The sequence below is a fragment of the Callionymus lyra genome, chromosome 6 (assembly GCF_982586985.1).
Source record: "Callionymus lyra chromosome 6, fCalLyr1.hap1.1, whole genome shotgun sequence".
NCBI classification, from domain to species: Eukaryota; Metazoa; Chordata; class Actinopteri; order Syngnathiformes; family Callionymidae; genus Callionymus; species Callionymus lyra.
In genome coordinates, this window is record NC_141823.1 from 25292978 (window position 1) to 25312939 (window position 19962).

Consider the following 19962-nt stretch of genomic DNA (forward strand, 5'->3'; position numbering starts at 1 on the left):
TGCTATGCCTGATATATGCAAAAGTGGAAGTGCCACATTACAGAATCTTAGGGCCATAGCGCACCCTGCTGTCCCCACCAGAAGCCGGAGCTTCACGCTGTGAATCATCCAATTCTCATTTGACATACGAGAGATTGCATCATTGCGCTGCAGTGAATGGGGATCTATAAAATGGGACATGTTTGGTAGACCGGCCCATCCCCACATCTGGTGTGGTGGGACTGTTTATTTATCCTTGCTCTCGGTGCAACAATAATCTCATTCATTCATGATGTCAGACATCATGAATTGATAGCGTCTTCCAGGCTTGAGATCCCGTTGCGTGATCGTCTCTATCCCTGCTGGAACGATCGACAATGGTAGACGCTTTCACAGAAATAGAAGACCAGCGTATCTCTAGCGAGCTTGGATATGCCAGAGACTCACCAAGAGGCGGCGTTTCAGTAGAAACAAGGGTGAGAAGGTCTGACTTCAAACTGATAAATATGTATACTTGTTGGGCACTACTTTACACCAGACTCGCACTGGGGTCGTTGTTTGCGCAGATGTAAGCCATGCATCTGATTTGTTAACATTATTTTTAACTTTCTTGTAAAATTGGGTATATTTTTTTGTTCATTTTACTACTTTGGTGTTTTAGATATACATGTTTATCAACAACTTGAAGCTACACAGTATTAGAAGCGATGTTTCTAAAGGTCAATCTCATTGGGACAGCACTCGTAATAGCCAGCAAATGCACCAATGCTCATTGAGTCTCAGCTGTGCTGAAAGATTTCATTGGGTCAGTCAGCTGTCAGTTAAAAAGATCATTCAAGTGTTAAAGATTAATTGAATCTGGAAATGTTTTGATTGCGATCGACACAAATGTGCGACGAATCACCTGGTATTGCCCAGTACTACTAATTACCATCCTAGCTTAGGTGTTTAGCTAAAAATTGTCTCTCTTATTGTTGAAATAAAACTATTTGAAGTTTGCAAATAGTGCTTAATTTTGTTAATTCACTGGGTGTACTTCACTCTTGGAAGTGATTTCCTTCCTAACGACCTTATAAGACATCGGGGCTGTGATGTGAAACGGAAAAATCAGATTAAAAGCAAGACATGAAGCTTGTGGAAAAAGGGGTCATCTGGTTTTCGTGTGACACCTCTCATTGATTTCCATTGGTTGTATTTTCCAGGCAGCAGAAACAACCAGGCACACCAATTACTTTTTGTGTGTGACATTGTGATCAACACACTGTTTATTAACTGTATTGACATTTAATTGTGTCCACTTGGATGGAATGTGTGTAACAAAGAGTATTCATATAATAAATCCCATAATATGTCTTATCAAAAAGCTTCACCTGCATGAGACATGAACCATATAACTTGAATAATCTAATCTCCGGCTTCTGAATCCAGCCACACCCACTGCTCTCCATTAGCAAGTCGGTCCTTGTCTCTGTGTTATTTAAAGCCAAAGATCCTCCCTCTAGCCCAGTCACTGTGTTGCATCTGTCTGCCTCGCTGCATGTGTGTCGGTGTGTGTGTGTGTGTGGGTTTCTAGGAGAGAGAGAGTGCGCAAGAGAAGCCAATCGGTGAGAGTTAGAGAGCGGAGGGAGAGGGATACCGGGGTAGAGGCGATAAAGCATCTGAGACGGGAGAAAGAACAGGAGTGTGATACAGCTATGAAAATCATCCAAGCTATTTGCCTACTGCTTCTCTGTCCAGCATTGAGCGTCAACACCAGGTGCGTCCACGTTTTATACCTCAGCCTCCGAGATATTCTTAGACAAAAAGAGCACACAGCAGTGGATTTTAGATCAGCTATCTGAATAGTCCCATGAGATAATGAAGCCTTAAAAAAACATCCTGGATGAAGCAGAGAAGCGGGAGTGTGAAAGACTTAGAAGAGGAAGGAAGAGCTTATCTGTTCATCAAAGCTTTTATCCTTTCCATTTCAGGGCAGGCTGCAAGACAGTTGCCCTTTTGTTGTGCTAATTCACTGAGATCCTTTCCTATTCAACAGTGGCAACGTTGCTTTTCCTGGACTTTTGCTGCCCGCTGGTCAGAGAGTGTGCGAATAAAAGTCCGGTGGGGATTGAAAGCCGACTTTTGTTGCATTGCTCGAGAGAAAGGGGAGCAGGTGTGTGTGTGTGTGTGTGTGCGTCTCTCCCTGCGACTGATGAGTGCTGTATGAATTGGAAGAAGTATGATTGCGGTGCAAAGAATGAATAAGTGAGGGGTGTATGAAGAGGAGAGTTTTGATTATTAATTTAATAAGTGGTAAAAATCATCTTTCCACTCTGCCAGCGCCTGACACTACCGCCTTAATGAGAGCAGTGAGAGGAATTCTGGGCTTTGAATCTACCACATAAGACATCTTACGCTGGAAGACATGCATAATAAAGCATGCCACCCTTCATTATCTGCTGGGAATGCTCTGAAATTCTGCAAAAAAAAAAATCAGATGCATCAAAGGAAATGATGGTAAATCCCAAAATGCTGTTGTTGTTAAAAATGTGCAGTAGCGATACGTTCAGTTTAAACTTTATGATTTAAACAAAACTTATTTTTAAGAAAATACATTTTAAAAGAGCTATTTCAGAAACCGAGAACAGCAATTTGTTAATTTCCATTTCTTATTATATTTGGAGTGAGGTTATGTCGTACAACCACTACTCCGGGGAGAATACCGCAAAAAAAGTAATTACATTTGGAAGGGAATGTGCCATTTATTCTCAAACTTTATGTTAGTTTCCAGCAGTGTGAAAACTTAATCACACTCCTCACAGAACTAATTTAAAGTATAGACCAAGTTTGGATTCAATGAAAAAGCTTTCTGATGATTTAATAAAGCGTTGGTAACTTAAAATAATAAATATGGTTTATAGGCAAATACAGAAATACATGTGAAAATGTAGATAAACGTCAAACAAAGAAGCCTCCAAGTGTTCAATTGTTTCAGATCGCATCAATGCACAAATTGGCGACATGTTTGAAAGGTCATAACATTTAACTCTGACGTGCCAGGGAGCAAGAATGAGTCACCACCCTTGAGTCACAGACCATTGTTGCCTGCTGGTCTCAAACAAAAAGCTTACACTGTACTGTGCCTAATGCATACCAAATTCATATTAAATCCCCATGTTATCCTAGAACTTTGAGTTGTTAAAAAAAAGGTCCGACAAACATGTGCATATGAAGCGGACGACAGGAAGCAGTGTCAGAACTTCAAGACTCCACTAGAGGGCACTCTATTCTATGTAATGCTAGGCTTTTAACGACTATTTACATTTCACTTTAAATTATTTTCAATACGCTGGGGGCACCTTATGAAGCTCCATGAAGCTTCGTCAATTCAAAACACTATCGCGGATGCTCCACTATGTGGATCCTGAATTCTGCTGGTTTTGATTTTAAGGCTCCAGTGTTAATTTAATACCAGTTATCACGATGGCAGTGAATCCCCTGCATGTGGCAACAGATGCAAACAGTAAAGAACATCTGCCACAGTTTTCAGTCAACACATAATTAACGGGGATCTTCTGTGGTTACATGAAACATCGTGTCCTACTGTAGCAGAATCTGGGCTCGCGGTGCATGGTAATATCACACCAGAGGGGTATTGTTTTAAAATATGAACCATAATCCTTCAAGGACAGTAAGATGTCATTCTCCTCTCTTCCGCACATTCTTCTTTTGCTGCAGGCATCCAATTACATATTCAGAGAAAAATCCAAGTGAAGAACGAGGAAACCAGTTGATCCATCACACATTTATATTTGGGTTCCTCACTGCAGTGAGACACATTTATCTGCCATGTCAAAAACTAGCAAAGCATTTAATAGTCAGCCCAAATAGCCGTTATATCTTCTTGGCTGTTATGTCTTCAGTTTCATTGACCAGTAATAACAAATGATTTTAACTTATAATCTTTTCTTATTCCATTTTTTTTTATAGTGATTAAATGAGTTGTTGGTCTCCTCACAGAAAGCTGGAGATGGCAAAATCCTGTGGTAGTAAACGGTGATGATTGGCTGACACCTTTATGCAGTATTGTATGTAGGTGTTTGTTGTGGGCAGAGGAAATAAAAGATTTTTCACCACTTTGTGATCTGCTCTGCCTAGCTTGACATCACATCAGTGGTTAAGAAGTAGAATGTTTCAGCTGCAGTTTGTGCGGTCTGACCTGTTGTATTTGCCTCAAGACAAATAAGAGAAAAAAAAGGATGTTGTTGGATATGTTGCCTTTGCTGTTTTTTTTCCAGTTAAAATCGTGCTCGGCATTTTATTCCATAGAATCTTCAAATGCCTCATCATCCTTTCAAGTTCACGTGTCGAGCGGAGAGTCACGTAGAAGATATGGAGAGCAGTTGACCTTTTCTCTGGACAGAGTGAGATAAAATTGCTTCCATTCAAATTAGTGTGATAGAAATGGTCTCCAAAGAGAACCCTGGACTGATATAGTAGATATTACCCTGTTTCATCACCTTCAAATTCCATCTCATCGGACTTTAACACGACTTTCGGGGCAGGGAGTGGATTTCATAAAAACTTGGGGTCGCTGATGTTGTTCCACTATTTTTTGGCCCCTGTAGTTGATGCATTATCTTCCTGTTTAAAGCGAGGTGTGGGGAATTACCCTCAGAGGGAAATGAATTGAATAAATTAAGAGAGCTCTTCAGGCCGACGAATGGTTGTGCAGGGCTGTATGTCATTGCAGAAATCAATTGCTACTTAGACAGAACACAAGGCTGCATTGACACCAGCGCCATGAGATATGAGCATCTCCTTGTAGGTCAGGGTTCGGAAGCCGCTACGGTATTAATACGCGTCTGCATTTTCTTGTTTTGTTTTTTTTTCCTTCTTCATGCTTTCCCTACGTGCACGGATCAAACAGCTCTACCCTTTTATACGCTGTGAAATATTCTCTTTCAGGGCATTTCTTGGATCACGTTTGACACATTTCCTTGACACCATGTTTGATGTGCGTTACCTTAATGGAGCCTTCTTAGAAAGCATATAGATGATGGGTATGTTTTGAAATTAAATATTCATGAGCATTTTGGAAACCTATTACGGCGAAAGAGACACTTGCATTCATTGCTCCCCATGGATCTGAACCATTGTTGTACGATCAAACACATTTCTTTCAGTCACAGTGTCACAGAACGAAAGGTGATATTATGAGCACTAGGTTAGGGTAATATTTCAAAGTCATAATCTGTTGTTTAGCTGATAAAATTACTGATTAAAGCAGCATGAAGGCATATTAGAGCTCCCAGCTTGAGTGTATTTTCTCTGGTTTACTCCCACAAACAAAATATTGGTTGAATGTTAGCTCTAAATTGCCTGCGTGTGTGTTTGTCTCTATAGGTACCTTACAACTCAGACACCTTTTTTTGGTTTATGTTTCTTTACTTGACATCTTAGTAAAAACATACTTAAAAATGTCATTGAATTCCCCGCAATATATGGTTGTTGTAAATGTTGTATGAAGTCCATGTGAACCTGTAGAGCACAAACCTTTTTTATTTCCTCATAGCATATGTTTAGCTGTTTATACATTTGTCTGTTAACTCCAACTTGCCTGCAGGTGTGTGTTTGTCTCTCTATGTATTTTACGAGTCCCAAACTTTTCTGAGCTGAGCAAGTTAAGGTAATGGTTTCTGTACTTGTTAACTTAAAAAAAACAACTTAAATTGTCAGTTAATATTATTTAATTGAGTTCAGAGCAGTATATGGTTCTTCCAGTTGTTATGACTGAACAATACCTACGAAGACAGTTCAACTAGGTAAATGAAATACATAATTATGTGAACTTTTACTGCCAAAAATAACTGTTAGTACCTGAGAACTTGAGTTTTCTTGTGCATCTGTCCCTCAACCTAATTCACTTTTTATTAAAAACACAGCATATAATTGAAATACTATGATTGACCGAAACAAGCATCTTGACATGTCAGGAGACAAAATCAAACACCTTTCAGACAGTAATAACCAATACGACATATATTATAGCATTTTGTTTACATCTGTCCGACCAATTTTATAGGAATTACTGTAAATATTATATGAAATCTGCAATGATCAACATTATCTCAGTCCAAAATATGAATACCAGGGATGGAAATATTTAACTATGCACTTTGCACCTGAATATTTGAGCGGCTGATGCTTCACCAAGGTAAGATTTGGATCTATACATTGATGCAAATTCTAATCACAAGCCAGCTAATGGCTGTCACCTTGTTCCCGCTGCAGGCGAATGAGATCTCTCACTCAAATTGGATATTTTCCCTGCATTGTTATTTGATCCGGTAGTATTTGTCTCTCAATAAATCAGACACAGATCTACCTTGACTGCTGTGCTATAATGACGAATCCAATTTACCATTGCAGTTACATCGGTAAATCATATCTATCATCTGGAAACATCGGCCGTCATGAGACACCCCCCCCCCTTTCTTTTTTGCTTCTGCAGAGACACTGTCCGCATGCTGTTGTTCTGATCGTCCAGCAATAGCGCTCTCAATCTTTGCCGCTTGAGTGCACTTCCATCACTCTGAAGTCGATGTTCCCGTCGAGTGTCAGTTCACAAACTTGATGAATAAGATGGTGGAAGAATTTGTTAAAATGGCTGGATTGAGGTGCTTCTCAAGGATCTGATTGGAAACCGAATAATTTATGATTTAACGTATGGATTTGCAAGGATGGCCTTAAAGGACCTTAATGAATTCCTAATCTTTTCAGATCTACTTTCTTAAAATGGGTTCGGCCGGCAGAGAGAACACAGCCCGAGTGGAAGCAATCTGTGTTTAATTCCTGCAGTGCATTGTTTACAACCAGTGATAAATGAGGAAGAACGCTAGACACACACGGCTTACCAAAGCGAATGTACAACTCACTCCCCTTGAAGGTGGAGGTGTTTACACTTCTCCTGGGCCTCTGAGGGGACAATCATTATCAGAATGAACTGGTTACTTAAATGGACCAAGTCTGCAGTCGCTGTGTATATTTGAACACCACTACGTCAACACATTATGGTAGTCCGTCCAGATAAGAGAAACGACTTCTTAATCTCCTCGGCGGCTAATGGAATCGATGAATGGCTGTTTTGAAACATTCATAGACGACATGGAACACACTGTAATGATAAGAACGCACAGGAATGTTATCATTAAACTATTAAATTACTAAAAAAAATTAGGTGTGTTATATTTGTCAGAGGACAGACATAATTCAAGTATGTACAGTAGCGCCATAGAGTGATTGCCTTCAACTGGAAACATTTTCTTTTATTTATTTATCTTGTTGTTCTCTCTGTGACAGTCTTACTGGCGCACTCTGGATCATTTTGTATGGATGTTAGCATTTTGTTTCACAGTCGCTTTAGTAATTGGCAGGTGTTTAATTGCTCAGATGAGGAAAAATGATGTTTGTGTTCATCCTCTGACAAATCGTCGCTGGAGGCCTCGGCTCTTTGTTGTTACAGGCAAGTGCAGGAAGAACAAGCATCATAAACAATAGCTGGGTTGAGTGCCATGTCTTTCAGGGGGAAAAAAAATGCTGGCTTATGTCAAAATTGAAGTTCATGAAGCGGATAAAGGAAAAGCATGCGATTTATCAATTAATAGTTGGCATCCGGGTTGAAAAGTGGATCCATGTGGATCATTAAAAGAGCCTTGACTTTGTGCAGAAGAAGGATGTTTATTATTCACAGTTCCTCCTCCTTTATCGGAGAGGTCGAGCTCAGTCAAGGCAAAGAGATCCAGAGTTCTCCCTTTTCCACTGCTCTTTTGAAATCAACAATATTTTCCCAAACATGAAGGTTGTGGTGGTGCCAAAACAGAAACATTCTCAAAGGCATCTTGGATAATCAGCTCACCAATCCAAAAAAAAATAAATAATAAAGTTGTTGGTTTAAAAACGCAATAGGGTTGTTGGAGGAATGAACTAGTTTGTATTCATTTGAAGCTTTCCCCTCATTTTCTTGAATTTGTCTCATGACATCTTCCCTGCATCTCCTTCCTCTTTAATCAATGTATAGAATCTGCTTTGAATTCACATTATGGACTGATGGGGGTATTCAGCTAGAAACATAAAACAAATTGGGGTGTCTAATGCACATGTTGGCCAAGGTAATGGTGCAAATGCTCCTGTTATTTAAAACCTATGGTATAAAGATACAGTTCATTTAACGACGGCACTTACTCGTGATAATGTAGCTTCATGGCGCTTCCTACCTTTTATAGCTCAGTAGGTGGTGCCCTCAGTTAAAAATCATTTGAAGTTTAAATCTAAAAACTGTTCAAAGTAAAACAATATGAAGCTTCCTCGGTGTGTGGCGCACAGTTCAATTCGAAAAAATAAGGAACAAAGATGAACTATTTTTTTTTTTTCTTTCAATTCCTACCAATTACTCTTTAATGGCGGTCGCCTCGGACTAAAGCTTCTACCAGCTGCTTGTGACTAGAAGAAAACGACGCCCTGAACATTTCAGCAGCCACAAAAACACAATGTTTTTGGATTGTGGGAGGAAACCAGAGTGCTCCAGGCATGCCGATCTGGTTTAAATCGTAATCATTATGTTCTCTTCTTTTTTGAGCTTCTCTCAAATCGTTCAATGACTTATTTCCAGGAAATAATAGATGTAAAAATGTGGGTCTCGACTTTGACATTAGAAAAAACTCCTAAATAATGCAGGTCTACACCAAACACTTGGATTCTCTGAGAAATCACTTTATGTTTTTTCATGTTTTCGCAATTTATTCATTGTGTTTCTAGAGTTTGTCTTTGAGTGTTACGACTGAGACCACTTGCTGTTCTAGACACTGTTAAACTGTTAATCACGAATTTTCCTCTCTGATTATGTTTAAGAAGTTTCATCGATGATTAAAGGCAAATTTCCGTTTAATGTTGTTTACGAAGCAAAAGTATGTCGTCTTCTCCTCATTTATCTCTGAAATGAATGTGTACATTTTTTTTTATGTCAAATTCAAAAGCAATTTTCTTAGTTTGAGTTCATTTAAAATGTCTATTGTAACCCTCCTATATAAGACCAGCTGTTGTCCCTTATATTCAACTTTAACTCAACTTTTCGTAGCTGGTGAAGCTTCTTTTTAATACTTTACAATATTGATATAAAAGTGAAGAGCAAATCCAAAACTTTTGCCAACCTTACATTGCTGGAATTATAAACTGGTTTAGAATCTCCAACCACAGTTGAAGAAAAGTAAGTTAGTTTAGATTGTCTGTTTTATTCTATTTTATTTATAATACAAATAATGTGAAGTTGAGGGTTTTACAGCTTGCAAATGACCACATGTATTCTCTTCAATTAATTTATTACAGATCACTCCATTGGTCTTTCTGTCATACCAGTTTCTTTTGTGTCTGATTCATTCTTTTCTTTTTTTTAAAATTAGTCAAAATGATAAACACTGTTAACTGAATGATTCATGATTCGTTCGATAGTAAATATATAGATCTACCTTTTTATTTTGTGTTTACAGAACATGGAAGATTCTCTCATGTCAAAAACATTACCTGTGTTGTTCTTACAATACTGGCAATACACTTATCTATAATTCTGACTTGTCGGATATTTAGTGGCCTTACCCTGTATAGGTATTACAAAAACACTGTTTATTTAAAGTGACATCACAGATAGCATATGACATCACTTTCTTATTGAGTCTTTTTGATAGTTTAACAAGATCTTTTGAAATTTAAAATTGAATGTTGTACTAGTTTAGCTGGTTTGTAATACTATGACATAATACTAGAATCACCTACAGTCAAACAACAAACCTATAATTGATAATATCAAATTGAGGAGATTTTTAAAGAAAACATTTGTTTTGGGGCCTTCGGGTCACCTTGACCCTAGCCAACTAAATGCAATAAATCTTAAATGGAGTGCACTTATTCTATTGTGAGCTGGTAAAGATGTTCAAAGTAAAATAACACCTTGGTAAAAAATAAAATAAAAGAGAATATTAATAGGAATTCAAGGCGGTGCTGGGAAATACATTTTTGTAGGTCGTATGCATCTTATATAAAGTGAATCTATTGAAAACATGGCTTGTCCTAGATTTCTTTTAAAGAAATGCAAAGTGGGAATTTCAAAGGTTGTGTAAAATGCCCCTTTTTATTTTTATTACAAAATGAGTTTACCCGGCAGCGTGACTGGACTGTATCTAGGACATGATACAAATTAACACTAAGACGGATGAGTGGGTCTAATATCTAGTCAGAATGCCTCATGGATGCCTCTATTATGGGTTGGTTCAACCGGGGTGAGACACAGGGACAGACCTGGGACACATTGAGATATTGAACTTGGTATTCTACCCAAAAACAAGGCGAGGCTGTCTTGGGTGAAGACACTGTTTTTGTCTGGTGTTCTGAGTCAGGATCGAACCATGGATGACCGAACTTCACGGGATGGCTAGTTAACTTTTCAAAATGAGTGATTAACTTCAAAGACACCTTCAAACAGATCCAACAAGATGTCTGTTTGTGTTACACACTTTGTTAAACTTCTTTAACAATCATGCAGAACAAGAGAAGAGAGAACAGAGAGAATGGTTTGAAGATGCAAGAACTGCCAGGATCCATTCCAACATCTTCTAATAGTAAATATAGCAATGATTTCAAGAGACTTTTTAAAAAAGTTCTTTTTTATTTCAACTGAATATTTCATTGTGATTGTGTAGTCTTTGTAATTGATTTTCTTTTCAAAATGATGTTAAAAAACTAAACTAAAATCCACTTTAAAATGACCAGTGTGGTGAAAGAAGACCAACAAACTTCACTGCTGTCTGTGGATCTATTTTCATATCATGTCAAGCTAACAGAAAAAAATATTTTCGATTGACCCCAACCTTTGCAGGACAGCACACTCAATCCCTCATGTAGAATTTATATGAGAGCAAAATATGTTGTTTTCTTCCCCCAGAATCCTTTATCAGTCGCAAGCACCCCTCCTTGAAGACGCCCAGATGGATTCTGTTTAATCAAATCATTTCCCAAATATATTCCGGTGTCAGAATCCATCTTGCATGACAAATGCTGGTTCCTTCCACTATCTAGCTGTCTTTTTTTCCCACTGTTTTGTCAGGACATCTTAGTGATAAGAATCTTGCTCAGTGCCCATGTCAAGAGGGGAGGAAGAATTTAAACAAGACGCATACAAACATTTACCACTTTATCTCCTTCACATAATATATATAAAAAACCCATTTATCCAAAAAATCCCAAAATCATTTTTTTTTTATCAATCAATCCTTAGATCTGTAGCAAAACTACATTCATTTTATCTATTTATTTTAAATGATTAATTGATGAGATTATTATATTTTATGCTTAAAAATATAACAAAAAACTGATTCACATATTTGAAAAGTATGTTATACTTTCGAATATCTATTTTTGTTATTTCAGTAGAAAGAAATGTATCAATATTGGTATTTTCTTTTTTGTTACAGTACTTTATGAAAGACATGTTAAGGCCCTATCAAACTGTTTTTTTAATAACTTTCGTGGCTTTTCTAGAGTCGGAATGCTGTAACCGAAATGTTGTCTTTGGGTTGTCATTTCGCAGCATGTACATTTGCTTACAAGACGACTGAAATGCTCTTTTGTTTCAGAGACGTCCAGACAAAATGACATAGTAAAGATTATTGTTAAAATAATAGCTTGAGAGTTCTTCTACATGAGTGATGAATGTTCAAAACTAAAATGTTTCAAGTTGTTGCTTTAATATCTAATGCTTCTATATTATTAAAGTAAACCATTTTTGAATCTATATTTTGCTTTTACAACATAATGAATCACATTTAGTAGATAAATGTGATTTATGGAAACTTGTACTATGCGTGACTGAGAATATTTAAGATACAGGCCATATTTTTATCTTAATCTTGAAACTGAATTTTGCATTTCTGTTTGAAAAATAGCTTGTTTGTCTACCAGCGCTTTCATAATGGGTGAACAACAGAAATAGAAGTCATTCCTTTCACATCACTGATGAGTGAGATTTACCACACGTGACCTTTTCCTCTGACAGTGTCTGTGTGTGCATTTAAACTGTCCGCCAGACACCTTGTTGGTGGTGTGAGGGTAGTCAGTTGCTGGAGTCCGCCGATCCCATTTGCCTGTCAGATGTCTTGCTTGGCCGGACTCCACAGTGTTGCTGTTGACAAAATGACAGAAGGGGTTGCAACACTCTTGCTGAATGTCAATTTGCCTGCAGAGCCCTTTACCGGCAGCACACGCATCTCAACTATTTTATTTATTTATTTTTCCCAGGTTTTTTTTTGTTGCTGCTTTGGGTTGTAAGCTGAAAAATCATAAGAAAAGACCATTCATTCAATTGTTGGTTGACTAATAAATAATGCACTAAGATGTAGAAAATATATTCAGTGACACTTTTAAATCTTTAATTTAAACAAGTACATAATTAAGAATGTTTGGTACACAAAGATAATTTTTTTCAGGTTATTTTTTATTTTTGAGTGAGATTTGAGTTATTTAAGGATTTTAAAAGTCAGAAGTCTTGGTTTCTTTGACTCTTGGTTTAAGGTAACTACCAAGCATTCTATCTTCAGTGATACTTTAAGGAGAAATTCCTGCGAGAGGTTTCCACTGAGCATCTGAAGGTATTTCAGTAACAATATTTATTTTCTCTTAGAGCATAAATCTGAGATTTTAAAATGTAAAATTTCGACTTTTTAACCACATATTTCCTGTAACAACTTGACAAGTCATGATCCATTTAATAGATCTCTCTATTATTTTTACAATCTCTTCTCTAAATTACTTCGCCTGTGTGACCCACACCCAGAGTCATAAGTTACGGGGTGTTAAAAATATTGATACAGCAATAAATCTCGAATTTTTGTATCAACATTCGACAGCCCTGTATTGATTTATATACATTTATGATATGCCTTAACACCAGAAGTCCAAGCATTTTGCTGCTCTACCTATAAGACCCAAAGGGCAGCCGATCGACTGGAAACCACCTGTGGACACTCATTGTCATGTAAACGCAGCGATCATTGTTGCACCACAGGAAGGTGAGGGGTAGGGGTGGCTGTTCACTTTTAAACTGCATTACACAAGTAAAAAGTAAAAAATAATAATAAAGAAAGGTCAGTAATAAAATTGAAATAAGAAAACAATACAGACAAGAATGTGTAGACAAAGACAACAATACAAAGATAAAAAATGTTATGTCTAAATATTACAAAAAACAATAATGTAAAAAAAATACTGAATGCATATTATTGGGGAAAAAATATGTTGTTTGTCCTGAATCCAGGATGTTGAGTCTAAATCTGGTGAGCCAATTTTGTAGGATGGAAACTAAGGTGAAAGAGGGGAAGAAATTATGGTAACTGATCGATTGATCCGTCACATAAATGGTCTTAGTGTGTAAAAGGAGATTTCGCAAGGTGGCCTCATGTATTCGGTAGAACCAATATTGTTGTATTATGTTGCACTGCCGCAGTAGTGTTATACTTTCTTGACACTTTTTCTAACAACGTGAAGTCAGCTGACTGATCTTTTCATCTGTAGCTTCGTCTGACTTTGTCAGTTATGGCCATTTCATGTAGGAACACAAATGGAGAAGGAGGAAAATACAGCTCACCTCCCGAATCTGTGCTTTATTCTGGGCCCTTTTCACACTTTCAAATCAACATTCAGCCTAGTTTGAGGGCCGTGAACTCAGTCTTGTACTTCAGACATCTCTTTTTTTTCTTCCCTTCAAAAGTGAAACTAAGCTCTACATTGCTTAAAAAAATGGACGTAATTATGTGGCTCAGGGTATCAGAACATCTTACTCAAAGGATATAGAAACCTAATTATGATGTAGATCTACTGCAGCGGTGTGAGACTGAAATGTTTATTGTGTGGAGATGACAAATGAGCTCAGCTGCTGTGAAGTAAATAATTGTATTAGTCAAAGGCTGGGACTTCTGATCCCTTATAGATGTCACTTGTTTGTTGACCTTTTCCAACACTAACCTGGACTTTGAATTATCCCTCATCCTTTCTTGGATCTGAGAAGAAATCTCTCTGCTTTTACTTCTTTTTCCAACCTTTATCTGTCAAATAGATTGGCTTGTCGTGAAATAAAGTTTTGGATTTTACAAAATGATGTCAAAGGTGTTACCTTTAATGCTTGTCATTATTATGCGTCCGGTTCAGCGCCATTATATTCTTCTTCAAGGTACTATAGTAGCAATGTGTAGTGGGGAGAAAATACGAAGTTCAATCACTCAAGCAGCCTATACAAAGATTTTATTCAGGTTTCGAGGTTCAAATTTAAATGTAAAATAGATTAATTTGACACAATTCCCTAATTTGTATTAAATCATTTACATTGAAATGATTTTGAAGTTTTTTTCTAAATTTTTGGAAAAAAATAAATAAATTATAATACATTCATGTTAAATTCATTTAATATAAATACATTTTTCTAGCTCCTTCTGGTTCCATAAACTTGTATTTTTCTTTGGCAACAATTTTTCTTTGGTGATTGATGTTAATCAAGATGCAGCTTCAGAGCTTTTCTTCTGCCCGCTTCGTGTCCTGATTTGACTAGCTGGATTAGAGATGTATTCTAATGTGTTTCTAATCTCATAATCGCCTTAATAGGGGCAAAGTTACGCTGTGGACTTGTACAAACAAAGATTGAGTGGCATTGTGAAGGTCATTTTTGACAAATCTCTTTAATATACAAATACTAACCCGAAGCTCTAGTTTTAAAAAGCGTCTGATGAAAAACTCCACCTGTGTGTTACTTTAGCATTAAAAGTTTCTTTGGATTAAAAACCGAATTTATTCTGATCCTGCCGTTCCCTCCGGCGCTAACATGGTCTTGGATTGTCAACTCTGAGTATGTTGTTTCAACACTTTTGCTCTTTTTATACACTGACGACGACGTACAGCAATGAGCACAATCGTTCAGACATGGCTCGACGTGTATTGCCGACGATCTCATCAAATGTGGTCACACTCTTCTCCACATCACAAAACCTGTCACACTCTCGGAGCTCTTACTGAATCGACAGATGCCGCCGACACCACAAGCTAGGTAACGTTTTCTTATTAAGCGGCGGAGATGTTGAAATATCCTTTGACGTTAGATGAATAATTTATATTCAGAATATATATTTGGATCAAATTTTTTCTTTCATCTATTTTCAAATGCCTGAGGAACATTGACGGATATCCATGACGACTGACCACTGCGATACAAATATAATTAGGGATGGGTAGCGTTACTCGTACGTCTCCAGCGCTGACATAAAGCGATGCAATTTACCGTGCTTTATGCAGTTTTCTTGGAAACGGTCACTTTTAAATACAGAAATGGTTTACAATGTATTTAAAAAAATATTCATGACAGGTATCTCATCACTCTCACGCTGCATCAAAACCATAAAGTGTGGATAATATGGATGTAGTATGATTTCACACTGAACCACGGTTTTGAAGCCCATCTGCAGTCTTGGCTATCTTGAAAATACACTCTTTCAGTTTAGGTCAAGAGGTGGAGCTGAATTATAATTGGACGATGAAATCTTTTGCACCATCAAGTCAAGGCTAAAGCAGAAAATACGTTGTCACTAAAGTAATACAAACCTCTTTTTATGCAAATTCACCAAAATGGACAAATGGGACTGTAATTAAAAGGATAATATCAGAGAATATTGACATGACAATTCTCTTTTCATTGAAATATTGTAGCATTACAAAATGAGCTTAACCCCGCCCACTGAAAACACTTGTTTTTTTGGAGATGAAAACTTGTTTAAATAACCACACCCACTTTGCTGTGAATTGGTCAAACATTGAGGTTCGTCACCGCACGTCATCAATCCCGGTAGTGTCCACCTCCAAGGGACTCGTTGTATAAACAAAGCAGGGCCTGTTTACAGCTGGCTGGAGGAAAAGTGAAGGCCATTAACAAGTCACATTGGGCTTCACTCTCGTAACCTCTTGTTCGCTGAGATTTCAGATGGGGGAGAACTTTCTAAAGTATTATGTTCAAAACATGGTCATGATGAGAGACTTACTGCATCTTGGAGAGGAAATCTCCCTTCAAGGGTTTTGAAAGATTTGTGCTTAATTTTTCGTGTATAGAATGAAACCCTAAATGATACCCATTCCTTAATATATTCATTAAATGACCAGGTGTCCGCCATAGAAAGGTTGAGAAGATATACTTTATTCATGTGAGTCGTACCTGCAAGAGACATCCTGAATCTCCTAAAGCTAGTGTAACTTACAACAATCCAACACCTCCCAACAGAAGTTAACAACAGGTTCCTCTGAATATCGCGACCGGCTATGGAGTGTGCAGAATCCTATTATACTTAAATGGATAGGACTAATAATAAAACATCACTTCAAACGTTAAACGGATTAACAATGATCTAGTGCTCTCAGGGAATTTGCCGAGCTTCCTCTCCACATAAACACCTTTTCTATACGGAGCCTATAAGCAAGTTGATTTCACTTTTGTGGCTCTGTGTTTTTGTATGGGTGAAGACGTATTAAATATGTGCTGGAATAAGGAGGACAGAAAAAAAGCCAGAGTTCACTTGAATAGCTTGGTTACTGCTGCTCCTCCCTCGGTGTAAGTGAATAAATGTGCGGAACATACCCGTAAGCTTCGGCGGGTAAAGCCAGGCGCTGAGAAACACAAGATTAGTCATCGCTGCAGACAATGCAAATGAAAGGAAGTGCAAGGAACTACCCAGACTCTTCTCGTATGAAGTCAGACTGATCAGTATCTCTAGTGTTTCCTGCAGCAGACACTTTTTCTTGAATTAATGTTTAATCCTGGGCCTGAATGGATCCTCACAGTAAGGTTGGCCGGTATTTAGATGTGACAAATGTTTATAAATGTTGTGAGCAAGTGAGTGCGTAAACAATTGAAGACATTCACACGAGGTTGACAATTTCTCGGGTCTTAAATATGTCAACATCAATTCAGCAGATCTCATGAGCATTTTTCTACAGACCTCCATCCGTCATAAAACCATACAGCTGTCAGGACTGATAAAAATGCATCGAGCCTGGAATGGTAAACTAGGAACGAGGACAAGCAAATCAAATGTTTCACAACCTGAAGATAGAGCTCACTGGACGTTGATAATGTTTACTTGTTGTTTTCTCAAACTGCGAGAGAGTGTATGCCTGCGAGTCTATGACCTTCAGCTCACATTGAGCAGCTTGATCTGTAAATAGTATGGATGACTAAAGGTTCTCATTCTGAAAGACAAAGGGAATTTGTGCTCTACCATTCGATGTCACTCTTATGAAAACCTACAACGCAGAATAATTAGGTTTTAGTTTGATTTGCAAATGCTAGGTTTAATCCTATTTGAACCCTTTTAAGACTAAAATTATCTACAGATTTTTGGTAATTTAATGGCTCTATAATTTATTCTTTTTTTGTTTTGTTTAAAGGAAGTGAATAAATGAAAGCCCTTTTGAAGTTAAATTACATTAAAAAAATCAGGGTTTTCCATCATACCCAAGAGAGATCTTATTCAGAAGTAAAAAATAAAAGTGTTTATATCTTCATCCAGATCAATATTGATGGTCAGATGAATCTTCATGAAGCAGTGTCATTACTTTCAGAGCCCACTAGATGGCGGTCTCTGTACTATTTTTCTTTTGGTTTCAACAATTCTAATGAAACATCACATTATTTTTAAACTGATAGCGCCACCTACTGACCTCTAAACAACATGACACTGCTTCATGAAGCTTTATAAGCCGTCACTAGTGATTAACACAAAGGTTTATTGGTAATCAAGGAATTATCATGAAAACGTAGCAGCTTCACTTTGTGGTGTTTGCGTTTGATTAATAAAAAGAATGTGTGACATTTGTGTTATTTGCAATTTGCAGTTGAATTAAATTATACAGTTTATGACAACAGACCCCATTCGATCAGTGTAAAGGCGCCGCCAAAAGCCCCTTCGCCACTATTTGTATACATCTTTCCAGAATGGAAAAAACGAAGAAAAAACATTAACCATTATATAAAATAATAATAACAAATATATAGATGAATAAGCGAATTAAGGGATAACAATTTAAATTAAAGAAAATTACATTTTCAATGTCAAATCTTTACTCCTGCCATGATTATTCAGGTACATATGCTTCTGATTTATATGGACAGTCCTATGAAGTCGAAGTATTTACTTCTGTCTGAGATGCAACGCATCGATTCCCTGCTTTCAGGTGGTGTTTAAATTATCTAGAGAGAATAAACCTTTGCTGAAATATAGTCATTTGAAATGTCAGGGCGACAGCGTCGTCGATAAAGGGATAACAAAATGACATTTTTTGTACATTTTAAGAACAAGCATTCATTTACTTAAACCACCAACTTGCTCCTTTTGCCAAATATATATCTCCGGAGATTCTGATCTCACTAATTTAACCTGGGTTTCATAGAACATGCGGAGGTTGCATCAGACATTCTCCTGGGTAAATGAATAGCAGCACATCAATGCGTAGCGTAGGCATCGTCAGGAACTTCTTGACAGGTAATACGCACTTGTGTTTGTACTACAGAATGATAACTACGCCAGCTGCCTCACAGTACCACACTTGCTTTTTATTCCAGTCACAGTTCTCTCGGGAGACTTCTGTAGACACAGAGCTATACTTAAAAACGCGGAGTGCTGTAATTGCAGGACCTCTTCCCTGCTTATGTTTGGTTTTTCGAAAGAGAACTTTCCTTTGGATACAGAAGTCAACATCCCCATTGTTTTTTTTTCTGAAATTGGATTGAACTTTGTAAACAGCACTGGTCAAATAAAGCCTTAAGCTGAAATAATCCAATGATACCTCTGCTTTATGTATTACTGGCTTCAATATAAAAAATACATTTGAAATAAAACAACACGAAAAACTCTGAAGAGAAAGGGGGATGAGCAAAAAGAGATGGATCATGGGTTGTACAAATGCTGCAAAGAGAGTATTCTTGAAATCATGCATATCTTATGCGTATGAAATATATATTAGATAATGTATGTATCTTAACATGGTTGACACCGACAGTAATATCAAATGAAGCGCATCGGTTTAGTACACGTATGCCTATAGAAAGAATGTAATGAGGTGTAAGATATTAATCACAAAAGAGCGATGAATTTATTAATACATTTGTGAAGTGGTTCCTATTATTATTAGAGTTTCTATGCAACTACCTTACACACCTGCAAATGAAAATACCTATTATTTTGTTCCACCAACTGTCTCATATCTTGTTAAATAAGTTGTTATTGAGACTAAAATACCACAAATTTGAAAGTGTACACGATAAATGATCTAACTCTGGTTTAAACTGATAAAGGGTTATTTGTGGTGGAGTTGTTTGCCATACATACTGCCAGCCATAATGGATATAGACACACAGTATTGCTCGCAAGGTCAGCTAGGTTTGTACATAATAGGGTTGGTCTTTTTGCTTGTGAAAAGAGAATATAATAAAGGTAAAGGTTGAGGCGATTAGTTTGATGATGTTGGCTCTAAGAGGCCTATTATTGCCAAGGTCTTTTAGTAACAAGGCGATAAAGATAAAAGCCCTATGTCGAGTTACGGCTTTTCTTTTGTTCCCGCTTCTGTAATATATCAGTTAGACATTACACGATTAATCTTTTTTTATTTACATATATACCCAGAAATGTCGTATTACTTTCAAAAAGGCAAACAAGCACCTCATGAGGGCGTCACCTGCCAAAATTGGAAAATCCACCTAAATTAATGTATAACATGACACGTACATTTGAATCCAATTTTTGTTTAGATGTTGGTCTCTAATGAGGCCGTTATTTGCAGTGTGTATCAAGAAGATGCACTCATCATCTTTCAGATGATAATCTTCATCACAATGGACTCACCTTTTCCGTGACCCATTATGACTCAACA

General features: G+C 37.3%; 1 protein-coding gene across 3 annotated transcripts in view; it reads left to right on the plus strand.

Annotated features, from left to right (window-relative positions):
• Positions 1–1566: 1566 nt before the first annotated feature.
• The window catches only part of luzp2 (leucine zipper protein 2), a 109273-nt gene continuing 90877 nt past the window's right edge, over positions 1567–19962 (plus strand). For all 3 annotated transcript variants that reach the window (XM_087794432.1, XM_087794433.1, XM_087794434.1), the window contains exon 1: positions 1567–1735. In XM_087794432.1, coding sequence (XP_087650558.1) covers positions 1674–1735 — 62 coding nt within the window. In that variant the 5' untranslated portion in view covers positions 1567–1673. The remainder of the gene's footprint in view (positions 1736–19962) is intronic.